General features: G+C 35.1%; 1 protein-coding gene across 1 annotated transcript in view; it reads left to right on the plus strand.

Annotated features, from left to right (window-relative positions):
* Positions 1-4,583: 4,583 nt before the first annotated feature.
* LOC136031398 (dual specificity tyrosine-phosphorylation-regulated kinase 2-like) overlaps positions 4,584-19,046 on the plus strand; it is a 93,036-nt gene continuing 78,573 nt past the window's right edge. Inside the window, exons 1-2 of the mRNA XM_065710942.1 lie at positions 4,584-4,734; positions 14,516-15,952. Coding sequence (XP_065567014.1) covers positions 14,615-15,952 — 1,338 coding nt within the window. The 5' untranslated portion in view covers positions 4,584-4,734; positions 14,516-14,614. The remainder of the gene's footprint in view (positions 4,735-14,515; positions 15,953-19,046) is intronic.

The following is a 19,046-nucleotide window of genomic DNA, read 5'->3' on the forward strand; positions in this document are numbered from 1 at the left end:
AAAAACTAATATGTAAAAAGAAGTTTGAGTATGTTTCATGGTGAGAACATTCTGTAATACCCTTTGAGCAAATTTATTGACAAGATTCCTTCTTATAAAAATTTTATTAAAGTTTCAGTATAATTTACTTACAGTTGTTTGCTATAAATTTTGTATTTATATTTAACTGTTGTGCAATTACTAATGACTTTCTCAACGAGAGGATAGCTCATGATGAGAGATTGATTCTGTAATATTTTTGAGTAAATTTATTAAAGGATTCCTGTTAGAAAAATATTTTATGGAAGCTAGAAGGTTATTTTCTTATAATTGTTTGCTATAAATTATGCATTTATATTTAACTGTTGTGCAATTGCTAATGATCTTCATAACAAGAAGATAGCTCATGATGCGAGCCTATATTCTGTGCTACCTTTTGAGTAAATTTATTAAAAGAACTCTTACAAGAAAAACTCTTTTATGGAAGTTAGAAGGTTATTTTCTTATAATTGTTTGCTAAAAATTGTGCGCCTATATGTAACTGCTGTGTAGTTGTTGATGATATTAATAATGATGTTTATATCGAGGTGATAGTTTATATTGAGAACATCCATTTTGTAATATTGTTTGAGTAAACTTATCAAAACCCTCCGTTCTCGTAAATAATTTCCAGAAGTTACAAGGAAATTTTCTTGGTATAAACTTTATATATTAATTAATTGCTTTACAGTTGCTGATGATCGTTACAGAATTTACAACATGGATCGAAAATAATCCGTAGTGGTATTGATTGAAGTAGAATCGACCGAGAAAAAGCGGAAAAAAGGGATGATAGTGATGGACACGGAAAGAAGATCATTTCTATATTTCTAGGAATTTCTAGTTTGAAATTAGAAATACTCTTTGAATCATATTAGAAACAATACCCGTATTATAAAATTCAATCTGCTTGATATTTTAACTCCACGGAGTTATTTAATTTGCTGTAGAATGAAAATGTCCTTCCTAAATATTTGAAATTTTATATTTTTTACAAAAAAGAAACAAGCTTCTAATTATTTTCTTAGCTCACTTATTTTTGTGTTTTGATTGGATGTGAAGGACCATCTCACCTTCATTTAATTATTTACCCAATTTAGTTGATATATTTGAAAAAAATAGGGTTTCAGACAAATTTCTTTGCGATCAATATCTTTAATGAATGTTTCCAATGATTATTCCAAAGTTGCGTTACAAAGCATGAATAATTAGTCACATTCTTAAGCTAGTTAGTTGTAATAATATATTCCTTCCATTACAAAAATGACACCATCGGAAAAACTCTTGACAAACCTGATACTCCAAGAAGCATTTGATCTTGTTAATCATAATATATTTTTTCAAAACGTGTCATAATTCTTCCCCTTTGAATTGGGTTGCCTTATTAATATCAAATAGATTACAAATAGTTTAGTATTTCAATAATTGTCCCAACCCTCTTCTGTCAACAATGGAGTACTCCAAGGTACTCTCCCAGACCCACTCCTTTTCTCAGTCATGATTGACATGGTGGCTAAGGAATTCCCAGAAAGATGGGAATTTGTTGATGACCTGACGGTCATTACAACTTTATACAGAATTTTGTTTAGTGATACTATGAACATTCTGTACGACATTGTACAAAATTACTCGAACCTGAACCTGACATTAAAGCCTTCTAAATCCATGATATTGCCAACTTGCTTTCTTAAATCCTTGCCTGATTTTCTTAATCCTATCCCTTCTCAAATGTTGTCCATTTAATTTCTTGGCTTTACAATGTTTTCTAATTGAAAGTGGTTTTCCCATGCTAAAAATATAATTCATATAACCCATGCATCTATTTCTTCATTAAGCTTCTAAATAAATCTGGCAACCCCCTTTTATATTTTAAGGACTTACACTTCCTTTGCCCACCCTTATCTTGAGTATACTGTCCAATTTAACGCCCTGGCATTTCCAGGGAAGAGTTAAATAAAATTGAATCGATCCAAAATAGAGCCCTGCAAATAACTGTCAGAGAAGGTAAAGACTTATACTCTCTCCTTTTGATAAAACTTGGTTAGAAACGCTAGATACAAATAGGTTAGTTGAGCTTCAGTATTCGTAAAAAGACAACAGAAACCCTTGCCCAGTACATAGTCTCCCGAAAACACACTCCCCACACACATTCCTCCCTCCTCCGAGCTATTCCCAATTCCTACTTGTCTCCTGTTCGCTGCTCCACCTCCAGATATGAAAAAACCTTTGTCGCTATATTAAGAAAAACGTAAACAAAGGCATCCTGTTAACTTTGCTCTTTTTATTAATTGGCACAGGTTCTACCCGTTTTTTGTTTTTGTTTGCTTATTATTTCCATACAATTTTTAATGTACCTTTATTTTTCATATATTGTTTCATTTATGTATTTTTATTGAGTTTAGTCTGTTTCAGTATTTTATGTCATGTGGCATTAGCATAACATTTTAATGTCCAGAACAATATCAGTTTACATAATGACTAGTGAATGGATTTTACTTTTGATTAAATAAAAAAAAAAAACTAGTTTTTTTTAACTGAAAGTAAGGAGCGACATTAAAACTTAAAACGAACAGAAATTACTCCGAATATGAAATGGGTTGTCCCCTCCGTAATCCCTCGCTCTTTACGCTAAAGCTTTTAATTGTTTTAAAAAGTAGAATTGTGGCAAAGAGTCAAACTTTAGCGTAAAGAGCGAGGGATTACGGAGGGGACAACCCATTTCATATACGGAGTAATTTCTGTTCGTTTTAAGTTTTAATGTCGCTCCTTACTTTCAGTTAAAAAACAAGGTTTTTTTTTATTTAATTTCTGAACGTTTTTGAATTAATGCATGTTTGATTTTGGCTCTCCGCACATAAATTATTCAAATGAAATTTGTATATTAATTCTTTTTTTTTGGCTAAATGGCTTTCACTTAGTTTTAATCAGACGATTTTGAGTTATAAGGGGTGGGGAAGGAGGCCTAGTTGCCCTCCAATTTTTCGGTTACTTAAAAAGGCAACTAGAACTTTTAATTTTTAACGAACGTTTTTACTAGTAAAAAATAAACGTAACTTAAGAATTAACTTAAGTAACAAACTTTTATATTCTTATATTTTTATTATGTATACGAGGGGGTTTGTACCCTCGTTAGTACCTCGCTCTTTACACTAAATCGTAAGTTTTGTCCCAATTCTTTAAGAATGACCCCTGAATAAGAAAAGCCGTAGAATAAATAGTTGAAATTACTAAAAATACTTTAGCATACAGAGCAAGGCATTTATCTCCTCCTATATACCTCGCTCTTTATGCTAAAGTATTTTTAGAACCCCTCATATGCGTAATGATCTCTGTTCGTTTTAAGTTCCAATGCTACTCCTTATTTTCAATTGAAAAACTTTTCATGTTTATTTTTTCATTGTTTTTTTTTTTATAGTAATGCTAGAAAATCCTGCGCCCTTTTCATTGAATTTTTCTTCCCCCATGACACATTCCTCCAATGAAAGATCCTCCCACATAGCCCCCTCTCCCCAACCCCACCCCCAAACCAAAAAAATCCCCCTAAAGACGTCTGTACACTTCCCAATAACCATTACTATATGTAAACACTGGTCAAAGTTTGTAACTTGCAGCCTCTCCCCCAGGGATTGTGAGGGAGTAAGTAATTCCCAAAGACATAGTTAATATGATTTTCGACTACGCGGAACAAAATGGCAATCTCAAAATTTTGATCTGTTGTCTTTGGGAAAAAAATGAGCGTGGGAGAGGGCCTAGGTGCCCTCCAATTTTTTTGGTCACTTAAAAAGGGCACTAGAATTTTTCATTTCCGTTAGAATGAGCCCTCTTGCGACATTCTAGGACCATTTTGTCGATACTATGACCCCTGGGAAAAAGAAAAAAAAAAACAAAAAAAAAAAACAAAAAAAACAAACAAACAAATAAACACGCACCCGTGATTTGTCTTCTGGCAAAAAATACGAAATTCCACTTTTTTGTAGATAGGAGCTTGAAATTTTTGATAAAGGGTTTTCTGATACGCCAAATGTGATGGTGTGATTTTTGTTAAGATTCTATGACTTTTAAGGGGTGTTTCCCCCTATTTTCCGAAATAAGGCAAATTTTCTCAGGCTTGTAACTTTTGATGACAAAGACTAAATTTGATGAAACGTACATATTTAGAATCAGCATGAAAATTCAATTCTTTTGATGTATCTTTTAGCATCAAAATTCCGTTTTCTAGAGTTTTGTTTACTATTGAGCCGGGTCGCTCCTTACTACAGTTCGTTACCACGAACTGTTTGATATTTTTAATTTGATTTTTTAACCTGGAAATTCAATCTCAGCCCTTCAGGGCTTGTGATAAAAATTTTACTGAATGAATATCTTAGGTGAAAAAGTATTTCTGAATAATATAAATCGTCTAAAGCGTAAAATAAAAGGAAATAATTTTGTTCCCTCTAGAAATTCCTCATTTGAAGAAGTTTAGTGTTCCATTATTAGTCTATGGTTATAGAAAACAGCACCATTGTTAGGTGTCACTTGAAATTGTTTTCTAGCGTCGCTTGTGTATCAATATAGATGGGAGTACTTTCGAAATCCCGTAAAGGGCGTTGGACGCCATTTTCAGTGTGTTCTTTGTGCTTTGTTGGGATTAACAGATAGTGTATTATTCTGGAAAAAGTTTATGGAAGATTTTTATTTAAGGATTTGATGAGCAATTCGGCTCGCTTTTCTTAGGTATTATTTTTCCAGCACTATTCAATTTTATTCCTGGTCCAAGGGCTATGGAGCCAACCCTCTAAAGTTGCTAAATTAGGCTTAAATGCGTAATTTTGTTGGGCCTACCCACTTGGACTAAATTTTCGTTGCCTATTGATAAGTAGAAGTTGTTTTTCTAAAATCAAGATAAGTGTCCTTTTGTGAACTTGGTAATTGGTGAATTTAGATGAATTAACCTTCCAGGAATGGATTCAAAGTCTAGCCTGGATGAGGATTAGGGTAATATCCCAAGTCCTCAGACAGTGCCTTTTCCAGACAAGTACTTTGATTAAAATGTATCTGTCTTAAATATTGAAAGTAGCCTAGGTCCCTGATCCAAAAGCAACATTGCTTTACTAGAGAAAGAACCCACTTCTTCAGTCAGATAGTTGCCAACTTCTGGAACCAAATTTCAGAGCACAAAGTAAACTATCTGCTGAATGAACTTGTGCATATAGACTAATTGCAAAATTGATAAAGAGAGATTACATCAAGAGTTCCTGTTCAATATCATTGAATTGATAGGGGGGTAGTGGTAAAATTTCAGACAACACTTTGCTTTGGAAGGAGGCTAGGAAAATAAACTTTCAGTAATGGAGGGCCAGAAATATAATCCAGGAAGGTGTTGCCAAGCTACTATGTTAACCCTCTGATTTCTAAGTCTTAGAAATTTGCATACTTGACAGGTCTATTAGAATTTTGACAGAACAACATTAAACTTTAATTTTCATTTTCTTTGGTTCTAGTTTTAGAAATAGAATGCTTGTTATTTGAGTAGAATTTTAAGCCATATCAATTTCTTTTTTCTAAGTTTAGGAAATGTATTTGTAGATCTTGAAACCTCATAAATAGTGATTGAGCAATGTTTTGAAGCTAGAAATAGGACTACTTTTCTTGTAGCCTATTTCATTTAAACAGAAGATCACATTCATTTAAACAGTTTAATTTTTATAATACAAATATTTTAAAGGAGTAGAGGTAGACTACTTCAAACTACCTTCCTGGGACATACTTTTTTCTGTAGATCCATCCAGTCCTGTAAGTTTCATTTTCTTAACCAAACTGCTTTCCAAAAAAGTATCTTGTCTAGAATTTTACCAAGGTAGTTAAATCCTCAACTGGGAAGTAATAAGCCGTCAGACAAGAGAATTACTCCTATAAATGTCATCACTTGCTAAGTTTAGCTCTGTCTCTAGTGCCACCAAAGTAGGCTGTACAGCCAGAAACCACAGGTCCCCATAAGTCAGCAATATATGTGCCAAAATTACTATATTGTTTGTTCCATTCCACTGTGGAATAGTCCCTCAAAATGTCACTGATGGCCAAATCATTCAAGAAGAGCTTTTTTTTAAGACTAGATGAATAAAGCTGACTTGGGATGCTGCCAAACCTTGATGAAGTTTGCATTCCCAGCAAGATTCTCTACAAGATGGTTAATGCAATCTGATCTCACCTGACACTGTGATTCAAATGTACCCTACCCCCTTATGGTTGGATATATAGTTCAAGAAATCTCTTAAATCCTGAAAAAGTAAACAATGAAATTCTTACTTTGTATTATGCAGGGTGTTCCTACTAATCAGAGTAGCCTACCATCTTTCCTCCCTTATTATGCTCTTCTGAAAATGATTTGAATAATATTTTTGTAATTTCTTCACTCAATCACAGACATAGATAAATTGTAAACTGGGTAGAACACTGGGTTAATGTAAGAACTAGAAGGTGTAACAGAAGAGTTTAGCTACATTAGTTTCCTAGAAATCCTAAACACATTTACACTTACTTGCTTTTAACTCAAGGACTATAATTTACAAAAACAAGAATTCAGATCGAAAATGAGATTATTTGACTGACAAATTATCATTATTTTTGGGACAAGGGGAGAGGAGAGGGTATCGAACAAATTCGCTGATTAAGCAAAAAAGCAAGGTTATAATGCATTTTCAGACCACTTTTTGTTATTAGCTACTTTTAAGACTATTCTGATTCTCTTCCTGCAAGATGAAACCACACGAGCTATAAGCTCTTTCAAAGAAGTGCAATATATTATCATCTCCCCAACTCTTCTTCCAGTATTTCCTACTATCTTCCATTGCAAAGAAAAATATTGGTCCTACAATGATTAAAAAACCCAGGGAAAAATTACTAGAAAGCCAGTTCTTACTTTAAAGCTCATTCATACCAAGAAAAAAAAGCTATGGATAATAATATCATTAATATGTCATATATTCCTTAAATAATTGATAACAGCCTCCTAAGCTCATACCAATGGATCTCAATTCTACTTTTAATTTGTCACAAATTAAAGCCACTGATAATTAGTCCTTGTCGTTTCCATGATTTAGAGTCGTTTCCTTCATTGATGCACCAAAGAAGTACAATATTAGGACACATCCCGCACCAACCTTAGATGACCCTTAACAACTCTTGCCATATAAAAGTGAAGTCTTTCAACATAGATCCTCTGCTAAAAAAAAAGGCACAGAGGTGTTTTCAGCCTTGTACTGTTGCTCAATCCCAATTTACAAGGTTTTAAAGATCTATAAAATTATTCCTTAAATTTTTGAAAAGTCCTGATATGCCTCAAAATTCTAATGAAATGATAGGTTTACATTTTCAGAAGCTAAAGTTGACAAAAAAGAGATTAAAAACCCATAATCAAGGTAAAACCCTTTTGTCCAGTCATGTACTCAATTATTAAGCCCAAGAAATAGGGAAAGGATTGAGATAGTAGCTTGACAACCCATCACCAGGACACATTTTTAGGCCCTGAATTCATTCCCAAAAGTTTAATTCACCAAATTATACTACTTTCCAAGATAGTAAAAAGCCCCTTCAACTGCAAAATTTGGTGAATTTCTAGTTTGTGGCCTTCCTGCTATCTTGGAAAGTAGTTGGTTTAGATGAATAGAATTTTAAGGAATCCAGGACAAAAAAAAAAACGCCATAGGGAGGCATTGTCTAGTTACCATATCTACTCTTCTCTTAATTTTTGGGGTTATAAGATTGCATGCATGAAAAGTTTATAGCCTACCTATCTGAATTCTGACAAAAAATGTTTCAATTTAATTTTTGGTTTCTAATCTTTTTTGTTGACTTTAGTCATTGAAATGTAAATCCTGTTATTTCATTAGGATTTTATGGTATATCAGGGTTTTCCTAAATATAAGGAATACTTATAGAGGTTTTCAAAACCTTGTAAATTGGGATTGAGCAAAGGTCCAAAAACACTTCTTGTGCCCTTTTTTAAGCAGAATATCTATAAAGGTTGTGAAAGTTTATAGGGGGGGGAGTGTAATTACGTTAAATCACATTGGCATGGGAGTTAAGGTAGTGTCAACCCTCCTGTAAAAAATCTTGCTGGGGATACAAACTTCATCAAGGTTTGGCAGCATCTCAGGTCAGCTTCCATTCTGTCAATACTCTTTCCAAATATAATGGTTGTTGCAATTGCACCCCAGTACCATTCCAATAGGTCAGATAGGCTTAGAGCCATATATTTTTTTTCAGTTTCTATAAAGTTGGTTTTAAAAGTTTAGTTCAGTAAAGGAACCTTGTACTAAGATTAACTAACTGTAAGTACAAATACCCTGGAGTACTTTTCAAATCAACTTCATTATGGCTTCTGTAGGGTAAACAAGTGCAACTGTGCATATTTTGACCAACATTATGAATTATATTCCATATAGCTTAATGTATCTGGAAACAAGGAGATGCTAAATCTGGGGAGCTCTGGCTAAAGTGGAGTTACTGTTTTCTAAATTAAATACAATGAATAATTGTCTTACTTCATTACACATTATTTACAAAATGTCATTTGGAATATTAGAGTCTTTTCCAGTGTAAATATACTACATCCCAGGCTAGATCCAACAATTGCCCAAAACTTGAAGCAAAGTTTAGCTTAAAGCCTACTGGAGTCAAAGGATTACGTTCTATTGTAAAGTTCATGCACTAGAGATTTTGAAATTTTACTCTTTCTGTATAAACAGTATTATCATCCAGTTTTTAATTGCCTTAAAGGAAACATAACTGAACCAACCAAAAAAAAAAAAAAAACTGACAAGGAGATTGTGTTTGGGAAATGGTAGTTGGCTAGTAAGAATTAAATTTCATCATGGCAATAGTTTTTGAATTCTTTCCCTTTGGCTTGCTAAATGAGTTTTGTTAGATTTTAAAGAAGGTAGTGGCCAAAATGTGGCAATTTAGCATAAGACTGATATTCAGCTAATGCCAAGATTTTAACTAACATCAGCACTATTAAGTAAAATATGGTTTACTCTGAGGAGTTACATTTTGAAATCTTATAATGTATTTAAATCAGATGAATGAAACTTTCAGCAACATTTATAGGAGCCTAAATTACACTCTGGAAAGGTCTTTTGAACTATATACCTCTATTGCCTTCAAAGGGCACTCACATTTGATGAACTTGGAAAAAGTTCGTGTTGAATAAAAGGGAAACTTGCTGTTTTGGAAAATCCTGATTTGTAAAGCCTTGCACCTTAAAATTGAAAAAAAAAATTCAATATTAATTCTACTCAAACCATAAGAATTGTGTTTCCAAAATATTGAGCCAAAGGGAAGTAGACTAAGCTAAAATTCAGGATTTTTTTCAATGTTAAATTAGGCTATATACTTGTCTTTTATTAAACTTTCTAAGCCTTAGATATAGTGAAGGGGTTGAGACAGGGTATAAGACCTAAAGCCAAAATGACCTAGCATGAACAATCCAAAAAAGGACATGTTGGAAACAGCAGGTCTATGGCCATTAGGAAGAAAAAAAGAACAATTATCTGGTTCTATACAACAAGGCTTCATTAGTATTGGAATGGGGGAAGAAGCTAAATAGTAATAATTCAAATGAGGAAGTAATCTACAATCATCAGAAAATAAAGGCATTGAACCAATACATACATTGGCTACTCCATGAAACAAATATGGAAGTGAACAGTAGCCATTAAAACATGGCTACTCCATGAAAATAAACTGGAAGTAGAATATACAATACAATGAGATACTCCTATAGCAAAGTTGTTTCTTTGTTGATTTGGAGTCTAAATCAAAGAACATGCTTATACTAAAGCTGCTTTAAATTTGCAGCTTCCATGTATGCCAATAGGTGATCCCAGACACTTGAAGTAACGCCTTGAATTTCTACCAAATCAAGGAAAACTATTGGACTCAATTGTACTCAGGACAATTCCCTTATGCAGTGTGACATTCCTTTGTAGTAAAATATAATTGGATTCTCCATTTTGTTCCAAGACCATTTTATGGTTGAATGGAACTTCACTGCAAAAGTAACCTCAAGTTTGCCATTAAAAGTGACAGCTGAGATTTTTAATTTTTGAGTCTGCAGCACCTGCTGATGTGATTCAGTAAGAAAAAACAATGTATTTTGTGTTGGCAGTTTATTTCACTGGCATTTAAAGCAATTTTCTGCAGGATTTCCCCTTTGGGTGACTTTTTCGTTATTTCCTGGCTGAGTGCATACAGGGTTTTCTCTCTGGTTTTCTTATCTTCTGATGATCAGGGTTTTTCTTTGGTAGAGGTGGTACAATCATTTCATTAATTTTTGCTAAATGTCAAAGAGAGTTTTGTCTGTATAATGCAGTTGTTGTTTTTTTAATTTTATTTTGTTATGCTGCAATTATTAGACAATAAAAACCACAAGATAAATAGAAACATGTCTTCTTTTTAGCAATTGCAAGAATATACTATTATAAAGGCAAAATAGCATTAAATCTAGCTTTGTTTTCTGTCTTCTTTTTTTTAGAGTGTGTTTGATGAAATACTAGAAACAAAAGTAAAAGGAGTGTATTTAAAAAGTTTCAAAAGTAATGGTTGTTGCCTTTTAAGGCTAATTTTGAATTCTTGTTAAAATTTGTATTGATAGTGGCAACATACTTTTATAGTTTATTTGCCTGGTGACAAATTGTGTAATTCTTGGTGCAGGAGGGAAATTTGGGAAAGGTTTATGCTAACAAGCAGTTATATCATATCAGAAGAAATGACTGGCTGTATAGACTCAATAAGAGAATCAATGGATAAGGTTAATATTAACAGGATATTTAAGTGAAATTGATGGTATTGGCAAATACCATTAATAAATAAATCTGTTCGTCTGTTTATATTTATATGAAACTTTGTTGTTGTTAAGCACAATAAAATAGATCAGGGAGTTTCTATAATAACTTCTGTTATAGGGGCAGTGAGAGTATCCAAGTATGGAAGTTCTGTTGAAGTGCTAATGCTTTTTAAGTAACTAAACTAAGGGACTGATTCTAAAGTTTGCTTCTAGTTTCCCAATTTCAATATGGGCTATGATAATGTGAGATATGTTTTGAGAGGTGAGACTAGGCAGAAAAAAAGAAAGTTACAGGTGGCTGTTAGCCTATGTACCAGCATATGTCTATAAGAAAATGAGTTATCCTCTAAGATAGTTCCAGAAGACTTGCAAATAAAAAAAAAAAAAATTGTCTGATATGTGCATCTTTAAAGCTGATTCAGGCATCTCTAAACTGTTGGCTTGTTATTGTATCAATCACCAAGACACAGTTCAAGATTTCTGCAAGTCCTGAATTTTTGTATTTTGCACATCTGCCTGAAAGCTGGTGGGAGGGGGGGTTTGAAGATGATTTATTTTCTAGGTCTATCAATGCATGCCTTATGCCCATCCAGAAAGGGGATGAGGATTCCCTTTTAAGAAAATTCAGAAACTTGGAAATTAATTTGGAGTTTAGCCCTTGCCTCGTGTGTCAATTTATTATGTGGACCTTTTGCTATGTACTCTTATGTAGATTTATATGTATAACTGAATTCCTATATTTGTCTGTAAATAACCAAAAACACATTTACTGTACTGTAAACGATATGTTAATTAGACACATGGTTCAAGCACCTTTATTGCCATAAAGGAATTTTAGGCTGTGTCTATATTAACTCAGCACCTTGGGCGCTTACCTTGTCATTTTGTAGAACCCTAAACTTGTTATAACTGTCTAGTGTCTAATTATTAATCATGTTTTTTTTGGAATTGTACAAGCAGGATGCTTGGAAAATCTAATCGATGATCAAGAATTTTTGAAACAACTAAGTTTAACATATAAAAATGGACAAAATTAATGGATGAATGGATAAATTCAAAGGATAAAAATGTATTGCAAACATCCACAAATTTTTCGTTAGAAAAAATAATGCTTGTGGTTCGAAGATACAAATTACAAGTAAATTTCAAAATCAAAATTATAATCAAACAGTTCGTGGTAACGAACTGTAGTAAGGAGCGACCCGGCTCAATAGTAACCAAAACTCTAAAAAATGGAATTTTGATACCAATAGCTACATCAAAAGAATCGCATTTTAATGCTGATTTTAAATATTTAAGTTTCATCAAGTTTAGTCTTACCCATCAAAAGTTACAAGCCTGAGAAAATTTGTCTTATTTTAGAAAATAGGGGGAAACACCCCCTAAAAGTCATAGAATCTTAACAAAAATCACAACATCAGATTCAGCGTATCAGAGAACCCTATTGTAGAAGTTTCAAGCTCCTATCTACAAAAATGTGGAATTTTGTATTTTTTTTGCTAGAAGGCAGATCATGGATGCGTGTTTATTTGTTTTTTTGTTTTTTTTTCCAGGGGTGATCATATCGACACAGTGGTCCTAGAATGTTGAGAGAGGGCTCATTCTAACGGAAATGAAAAGTTCTAGTGCCCTTTTTAAGTGACAAAAAAATTGGAGGGCACAGGCCCCCTCCCAAGCTAATTATTTTCCCAAAGTCAACGGATCAAAATTCTGAGATAGCCATTTTATTCAGCGTAGTCGCAAAAACCTTATAACTATGTCTTTGGGACGACTTACTCCCCCACAGTCCCCATGGGAGGGGCTACATGTTACAAACTTTGACTAGTGCTTACATATAGTAATGGCTATTGGGAAGTGTACAGACGTTTTCAGGGGGTTTTTTTGGTTGGGGGAGGGGTTGACAAGAGGGGGATATGTTGGGGGAACTTTCCACTGAGGAATTTGTCATGGGGAAAGAAAATTTCCATGAAGGGAGCGCAGGATTTTCTAGCATTATTTAAAAATAAAACAATGAAAAAATAAATATGAAAAGTTTTTTCAACTGGAAGTAAGGAGCAGCATTAAAACTTAAAACGAACAGAAATTATTACGCATATGAGGGGCTCACCTCCTCCTAATACCTCGCTCTTTACGCTAAAGTATTTTTAGTAATTTCAACTATTTATTCTACGGCTTTTGTGATTCAGGGGTCATTCTTAATGAATTGGGACAAAATTTAATCTTTAGTGTAAAGAGCGAGGTACTGACGAGGGGGTGAACCCCTCATATATGTAATAAAAACATGAGATTATAAAAGTTCGTTACGTAAGCATATTTATAAGTTACGTTTATCTTTTACTAATAAAAACATTCGTAAAAAAAATGAAAGTTCTAGTTGCCTTTTTAAGTAACCAAAAAATCGCAGGGCAACTAGGCTTCCTCTCCCGTTCTTTTTTTTCTCAAAATCATTCGATCAAAACTACGAGAAAGCCATTTAGCCCCCCCCCCCAAAAAAAAAAAAACTTGCAAATTTCATTTTGATTATTCCTTTGGGGAGAGCCAAAATCAAAACATGCATATATTCAAAAACGTTCAAAAATTAAATTAAAAAAACAAGTTTTTTTTTAGCTGAAAGTAAGGAGCGACATTAAAACTTATAACGAACAGAAATTACTTCGTATATGGAAGGGGCTGCTTCCTCATCAACGCCCCGCTCTTTACGCTAACGTTTTTTACTGTTTTAAAAAGCAGAGTTGAGAGAAAGAGTCAAACTTTAGCGTAAAGAGCGGGACGTTGATGAGTAAGCAGCCCCTTTCATATACGAAGTAATTTCTGTTCGTTTTAAGTTTTAATGTCGCTCCTTACTTTCAGCTAAAAATTATAAGAAAGGATTGAATGAGGTTCAAGACGAAGTTCTTTTATAATTTTTCCTTGAAAACAATCAATTGTTTTGGCTTTGAAAGGTATCTCGTTTTAATCAAGTACCTGCAATTGTTTTTCAAGTTTCTTCATTCCCGTCACCCTTTAAAATTCCTTTTAGTCTTTTTGATTAGCCTGTCCTTTTGGAAGGCCTCAAAGAAAAGGCAAAAGTAAATTATTCTAGGTTTAATTATGATTCTTCAGAAGATTAGTCTGTTTCCCTGAAGAGTGGAAGCAATGACATTGGAAAGATATATATGTCTAATGAATCTATGTAAAAGCTCATTAAACTTTGTTTCTTCATGATTTGTTTGCTTGAAAAGTTGACTAATCTTAGTTTGTATTTCCTATAATTGTTCATCTTGACTAAAATAAAGGTTTCCCATTCCTTTATGGTGATTGAATAAGTGGAAAAAATATTGAGACTCTAGTTTTATAGTTGACCAGACCAAAATTATCTTAATTTTATGGTGTTAACTTATCCACAATAATGCTCATGTCAACTGAAGAAAAACAGATACACACGGTCAAAAATTAACTAAAAGAGAACAAGATTTTGTATTAAAATGTTTTTTTAATACCCCTAATATTTTTCCATTTTGACTTGCTTCTCAAAATATCCCAGGGGTGCGGTCCTGTAGTTAATTCACTTGTGCAAGAAATGTTTCAGGTATGTGACAATTAAATTGTAGGCTTCTTTCATGAAAAAATTTTCTATTTTATAAGAGGTGTAGTAGTTTGTCGGCCCTTCAAATATTTTTCTTCTTTCAGGATACTTTTTGGACTAAGAATTCATCAAAGTGCAACACTAATGTTGGGTCTCCCAGTTCTCTGGACACCCAACATTGATCTTGGTTCGTGATTTTGGCGATGTCTATTGGCTATTTCACGCAGTGGGGAGGATTGCCAGCAGTCGTGAACGAAACTCCTAGTGAATCGCCGTTGAATGTTGTAGAGAAACCGATTTTATATTCACTAAATCCAGCATTGCATCATATACCCGTAAATCATATAGCAGTTGACAATCTAGTTGGATATCCCAAACCGTTTGACCACAATTATGCTTTTGGGTTTGGAGTTGAGCCTGTATTAGCCTTACCTACTCCACCAACGACGCAGGTTACTATCGAAGAACCGAATTTTAGTACTGGGTCATATCAAGGATTATTTCCAGCAACCCACATAAGACCAACTCCTGAACTACCTAAGATCCACGACCCTGTCCTTCAACAGTTGACTATTATATTTCACGAACAGCGACAGGCACAGCAAGGTCTCTCGGCTGTGTACAATTTTGGTGGTAGTTTCATGCCTCCAAGTGCAAGAAATTCTGGTAGTGTTTACGTCCCATCTAGTGCTAGAAATTCAGGTAATCTGTACGTGCCTCCGAGTGCTAGAAACTCTGGTAACGTATACGTGCCTCCTAGTGTTAGGACTTCCACTGGTCCCATTATTGCTCCTCAAACAGTCATGAGGGGAGAAAGCCCAGTCCTTGACGTGAGGCTTCAAAATAATCGTAGTTCTCTTACCACTGATGTAAGCCAGTCACAGTCAGCAGGCAAACGATTAGGTGGACCTTGGAGACCTGAAAAGGTACTTAAGGTCTACAAAAATGTTTTAAGCGTTTTTGAGTCAACTGAGATTCTCAATTTTACTCAGGTTTTTTATATTGGTACTAGTGCTAAAAAGCGGCCAGGTATGCCAACAAATAATTTTGGCTTTGATGACGATCAAGATTCTTATATTCATGTCCCCCATGACCACATAGCTTATAGATATGAAGTGATAAAAGTAATAGGCAAAGGCAGTTTTGGTCAAGTGGTTAAAGCCTATGATCATAAGAAACACATTTATGTGGCTCTCAAAATGGTGAGAAACCAACCTCGATTTCATAGACAGGCTCAAGAGGAAATTAAAATATTAGAACATTTGAGAGAGCATGACAAAGAAAATAAAATGAATGTGATCCACTTGTATGATTGTTTTATGTTCAGAAATCATGTGTGCATTACCTTTGAACTTTTGTCCATCAACTTGTATGAACTTATTAAAAAGAATAAGTTCCAAGGATTTAGTCTCCAATTGGTGAGGAAATTTGCCCATTCGCTGCTTCTGTGTCTGGATGGATTATCTAAAAGCAAAATTATTCATTGTGATATGAAGCCAGAAAATGTTCTTCTCAAACAGCAGGGTAGATCTGGTATTAAGGTAAGCTATTGCTTTTTTATATTTATAAAATTTGCAGTGACGCTGATTACGGGGGGGGGAGGATGCATTGACCCTTCAAAATTTCTTGTCCCCGCCCTCCCATGATTTAAAATACCTTTTTTATGGCACTTGGTATTAACCAAGTGACATATAGCAATCGCAAATTCTGTCTGTCAGTCTGTTGGTCCCGGTTTTGCTACTTTAGGCACTTCCAGGTAAGCTAGGACGATGAAATTTGGCAGGCGTATCAGGGACCGGACCAGATTAAATTAGAAAAAGTCGTTTTCCCGATTTGACCATTTGGGGGGTGGGGGCCCGTTAATTCGTACAAATAGAAAAAATGAAGTATTTTTAACTTACGAACGGTTGATCAGATCTTAATGAAATTTGATGTTTGGAAGGATGTCATGTCTTAGAGCTGTTATTTTAAATCCCGACCGGATCTGGTGACATTGGGGGGAGTTTGGTGTGGGGGAACCTAAAATCATGGGAAACGCTTAGATTGAAGGGATCGGGATGAAACTTGGTGGGAAAATTAAGCATAAGTCTTAGATACGTGATTTACATAATTGAAACGGATCTGCTCTATTGGGGAGGGGGGTTAATTCTGAAAAATTAAAAAAATGACGTATTTTTAACTTACGAAGGAGTGATCGGATCTTCATGAAACTTCATATTTAGAAGGAACTCGTAACTCAGATCTTTTATTTTAAATCTCAACCGGATCCAGCGTCATTGGGGGGCAGTTGGGGGGGGGGGGGGAGGACCGCAAATCTTAGAAAATACTTAAAGCGGAGAGATCAGGATGAAACTGGATGGGAAGAATAAAAACCTGTATAAGATACGTGACTGACATAACCGGACAGGGTCTTCTCTCTTTGGTGGAGTTGGGGGGGGGGGTAATTTGGAAAAATGAGGTATTTGTAACTTACAAAAGGGTGACCAGATCTTGATGAAATTTGATATTTAGAAGGATCTTGTGCTTTAAAGCTCTAATTTTAAATTCTGACCAGATCCTGTGACATTGGGGGGAGTTGGAGGGGGAAACCGGAATTCTTGGAAAACATGTAAAATTGGGGTATTTTTTATGGCACTTGGTATTAACCAAGTGACATATAGCAGTCGCCAATTCTGTCGGTCCCGGTTTTGCTACTTTAGGCACTTCCAGGTAAGCTAGGACGATGAAATTTGGCAAGCGTATCAGGGACCAGACCAGATTAAATTAGAAATAGTCGTTTTTCCGATTTGACCATCTGGGGGGGGAGTGGGGGCCCGGTTAATTCGCAAAAAATAGAAAAAATGAAGTATTTTTAACTTATCAGCGGGTGATTGGATCTTAATGAAATCTAATGTTTGGAATGATATTGTGTCTCAGAGCTCTTATTTTAAATCCCGACCGGATCTGATGACATTGGGGGGAGTTGGAGGGGGAAAATCTGAAGTCCCGGTTTTTCTACGTTAGGCACTTCCAGGTAAGCTAGGATGATGAAATTTGGCAAGCGTATCAGGGACCGGACCAGATTAAATTAGAAATAGTCGTTTTCCCGATTTGACCATCTGGGGGGGGGGGAGTGGGGGCCCGGTTAATTCGCAAAAAATAGAAAAAATGAAGTATTTTTAACTTATCAGCGGTTGATTGGATCTTAATGAAATTTAATGCTTGGAATGATATTGTGTCTCAGAGCTCTTATTTTAAATCCCGACCGGATCTGATGACATTGGGGGGAGTTGGAGGGGGAAAACCTAAAGTCCCGGTTTTTCTACGTTAGGCACTTCCAGGTAAGCTAGGACGACGAAATTTGGCAAGCTTATCAGGGACCGGAACAGATTAAATTAGAAATAGTCGTTTTCCCGATTTGACCATCTGGGGGGGGGGGAGTGGAGGCCGGTTAATTCGGAAAAAATAGAAAAAATGAAGTATTTTTAACTTATGAGCGGGTGATTGGATCTTAATGAAATTTGATGTTTGGAATGATATTGTGTCTCAGAGCTCTTATTTTAAATCCCGACTGGTTTGATGACATTGGGGGGAGTTGGAGGGGGGAAACCTAAAATCTTGGAAAACACTTATAGTGGAGGGATCGGGATGAAACTTGATGGGAAAAATAAGCGCAAGTCCCAGATACATGATTGACATAATCGGAACTGATTTGTTCTCTTTAGGGTAGCTAGGGGGGGGGGGGGGAGTAATTCTTAAAAATTAGAAAATTAGGTATTTTCAACTTACGAACGGGTTATCGGATCTCAATGAAATTTGATGTTTAGAAGGATATCGTGTCTTAGAGCTCTTATTTTAAATCCCGACCGGATCTGGTGATGGGGGCGGGGAGTTGGGAGGGGGGAACTTAAAACTTGGAAAACACTTAGAGTGGAGGGATCGGGATGAAACATGGTGGGAAAAATAAACACAAGTCCTAGATAGATGATTGACATAAACGGAACGGATCCGCTCTCTTTTGGGTAGTTGGGGGGGGGGGGGGTATTTCTGAAAAATAAAAAAATGAGGTATTTTCAACTTACGAACGGGTGATCGGATCTCAATGAAATTTGATATTTAGAAGGATATCGTGGCTCAAAGCTCTTATTTTAAACCCGACCGGATTTGGTGACATTGGGGGGGGGAGTTGGGAGGGAGAAACCTAAAAATTGGAAAACACTTAGAGTGGAGGGATCGGGATTAAACTTGGTGGAAAAAACACGAGTCCTAGATACATGATTGACATAACCAGAACGGATCCGCTCTCTTTGGGGTAGTTGGGGGGGGGGGGGGTTAATTCTGAAAAATTAGAAAAAATGAGGTATTATTAACTTACGAACGGGTGATTGGATCTCCATGAAATTTGATTTTTAGAAGGATAGATTGGAGGGATTGGGATGAAACTTGGTTGGAAAAATAAGCAGAACTCTTGCATACGTGATTTACATAATTGGAACGGATCCGCTCTATTGGGGGGGGGGGGTAATTCTGAAAAATAATAAAAATGACGTATTTTTAACTTACGAAGGAGTGATCGGATCTTCATGAAATTTGATATTTAGAAGGATCTTGTGCTTTAAAGTTCTAATTTCAAATTCCGACCAGATCCTGTGACAT

The sequence above is a fragment of the Artemia franciscana genome, chromosome 1, assembly GCF_032884065.1.
Source record: "Artemia franciscana chromosome 1, ASM3288406v1, whole genome shotgun sequence".
Taxonomy (NCBI): domain Eukaryota; kingdom Metazoa; phylum Arthropoda; class Branchiopoda; order Anostraca; family Artemiidae; genus Artemia; species Artemia franciscana.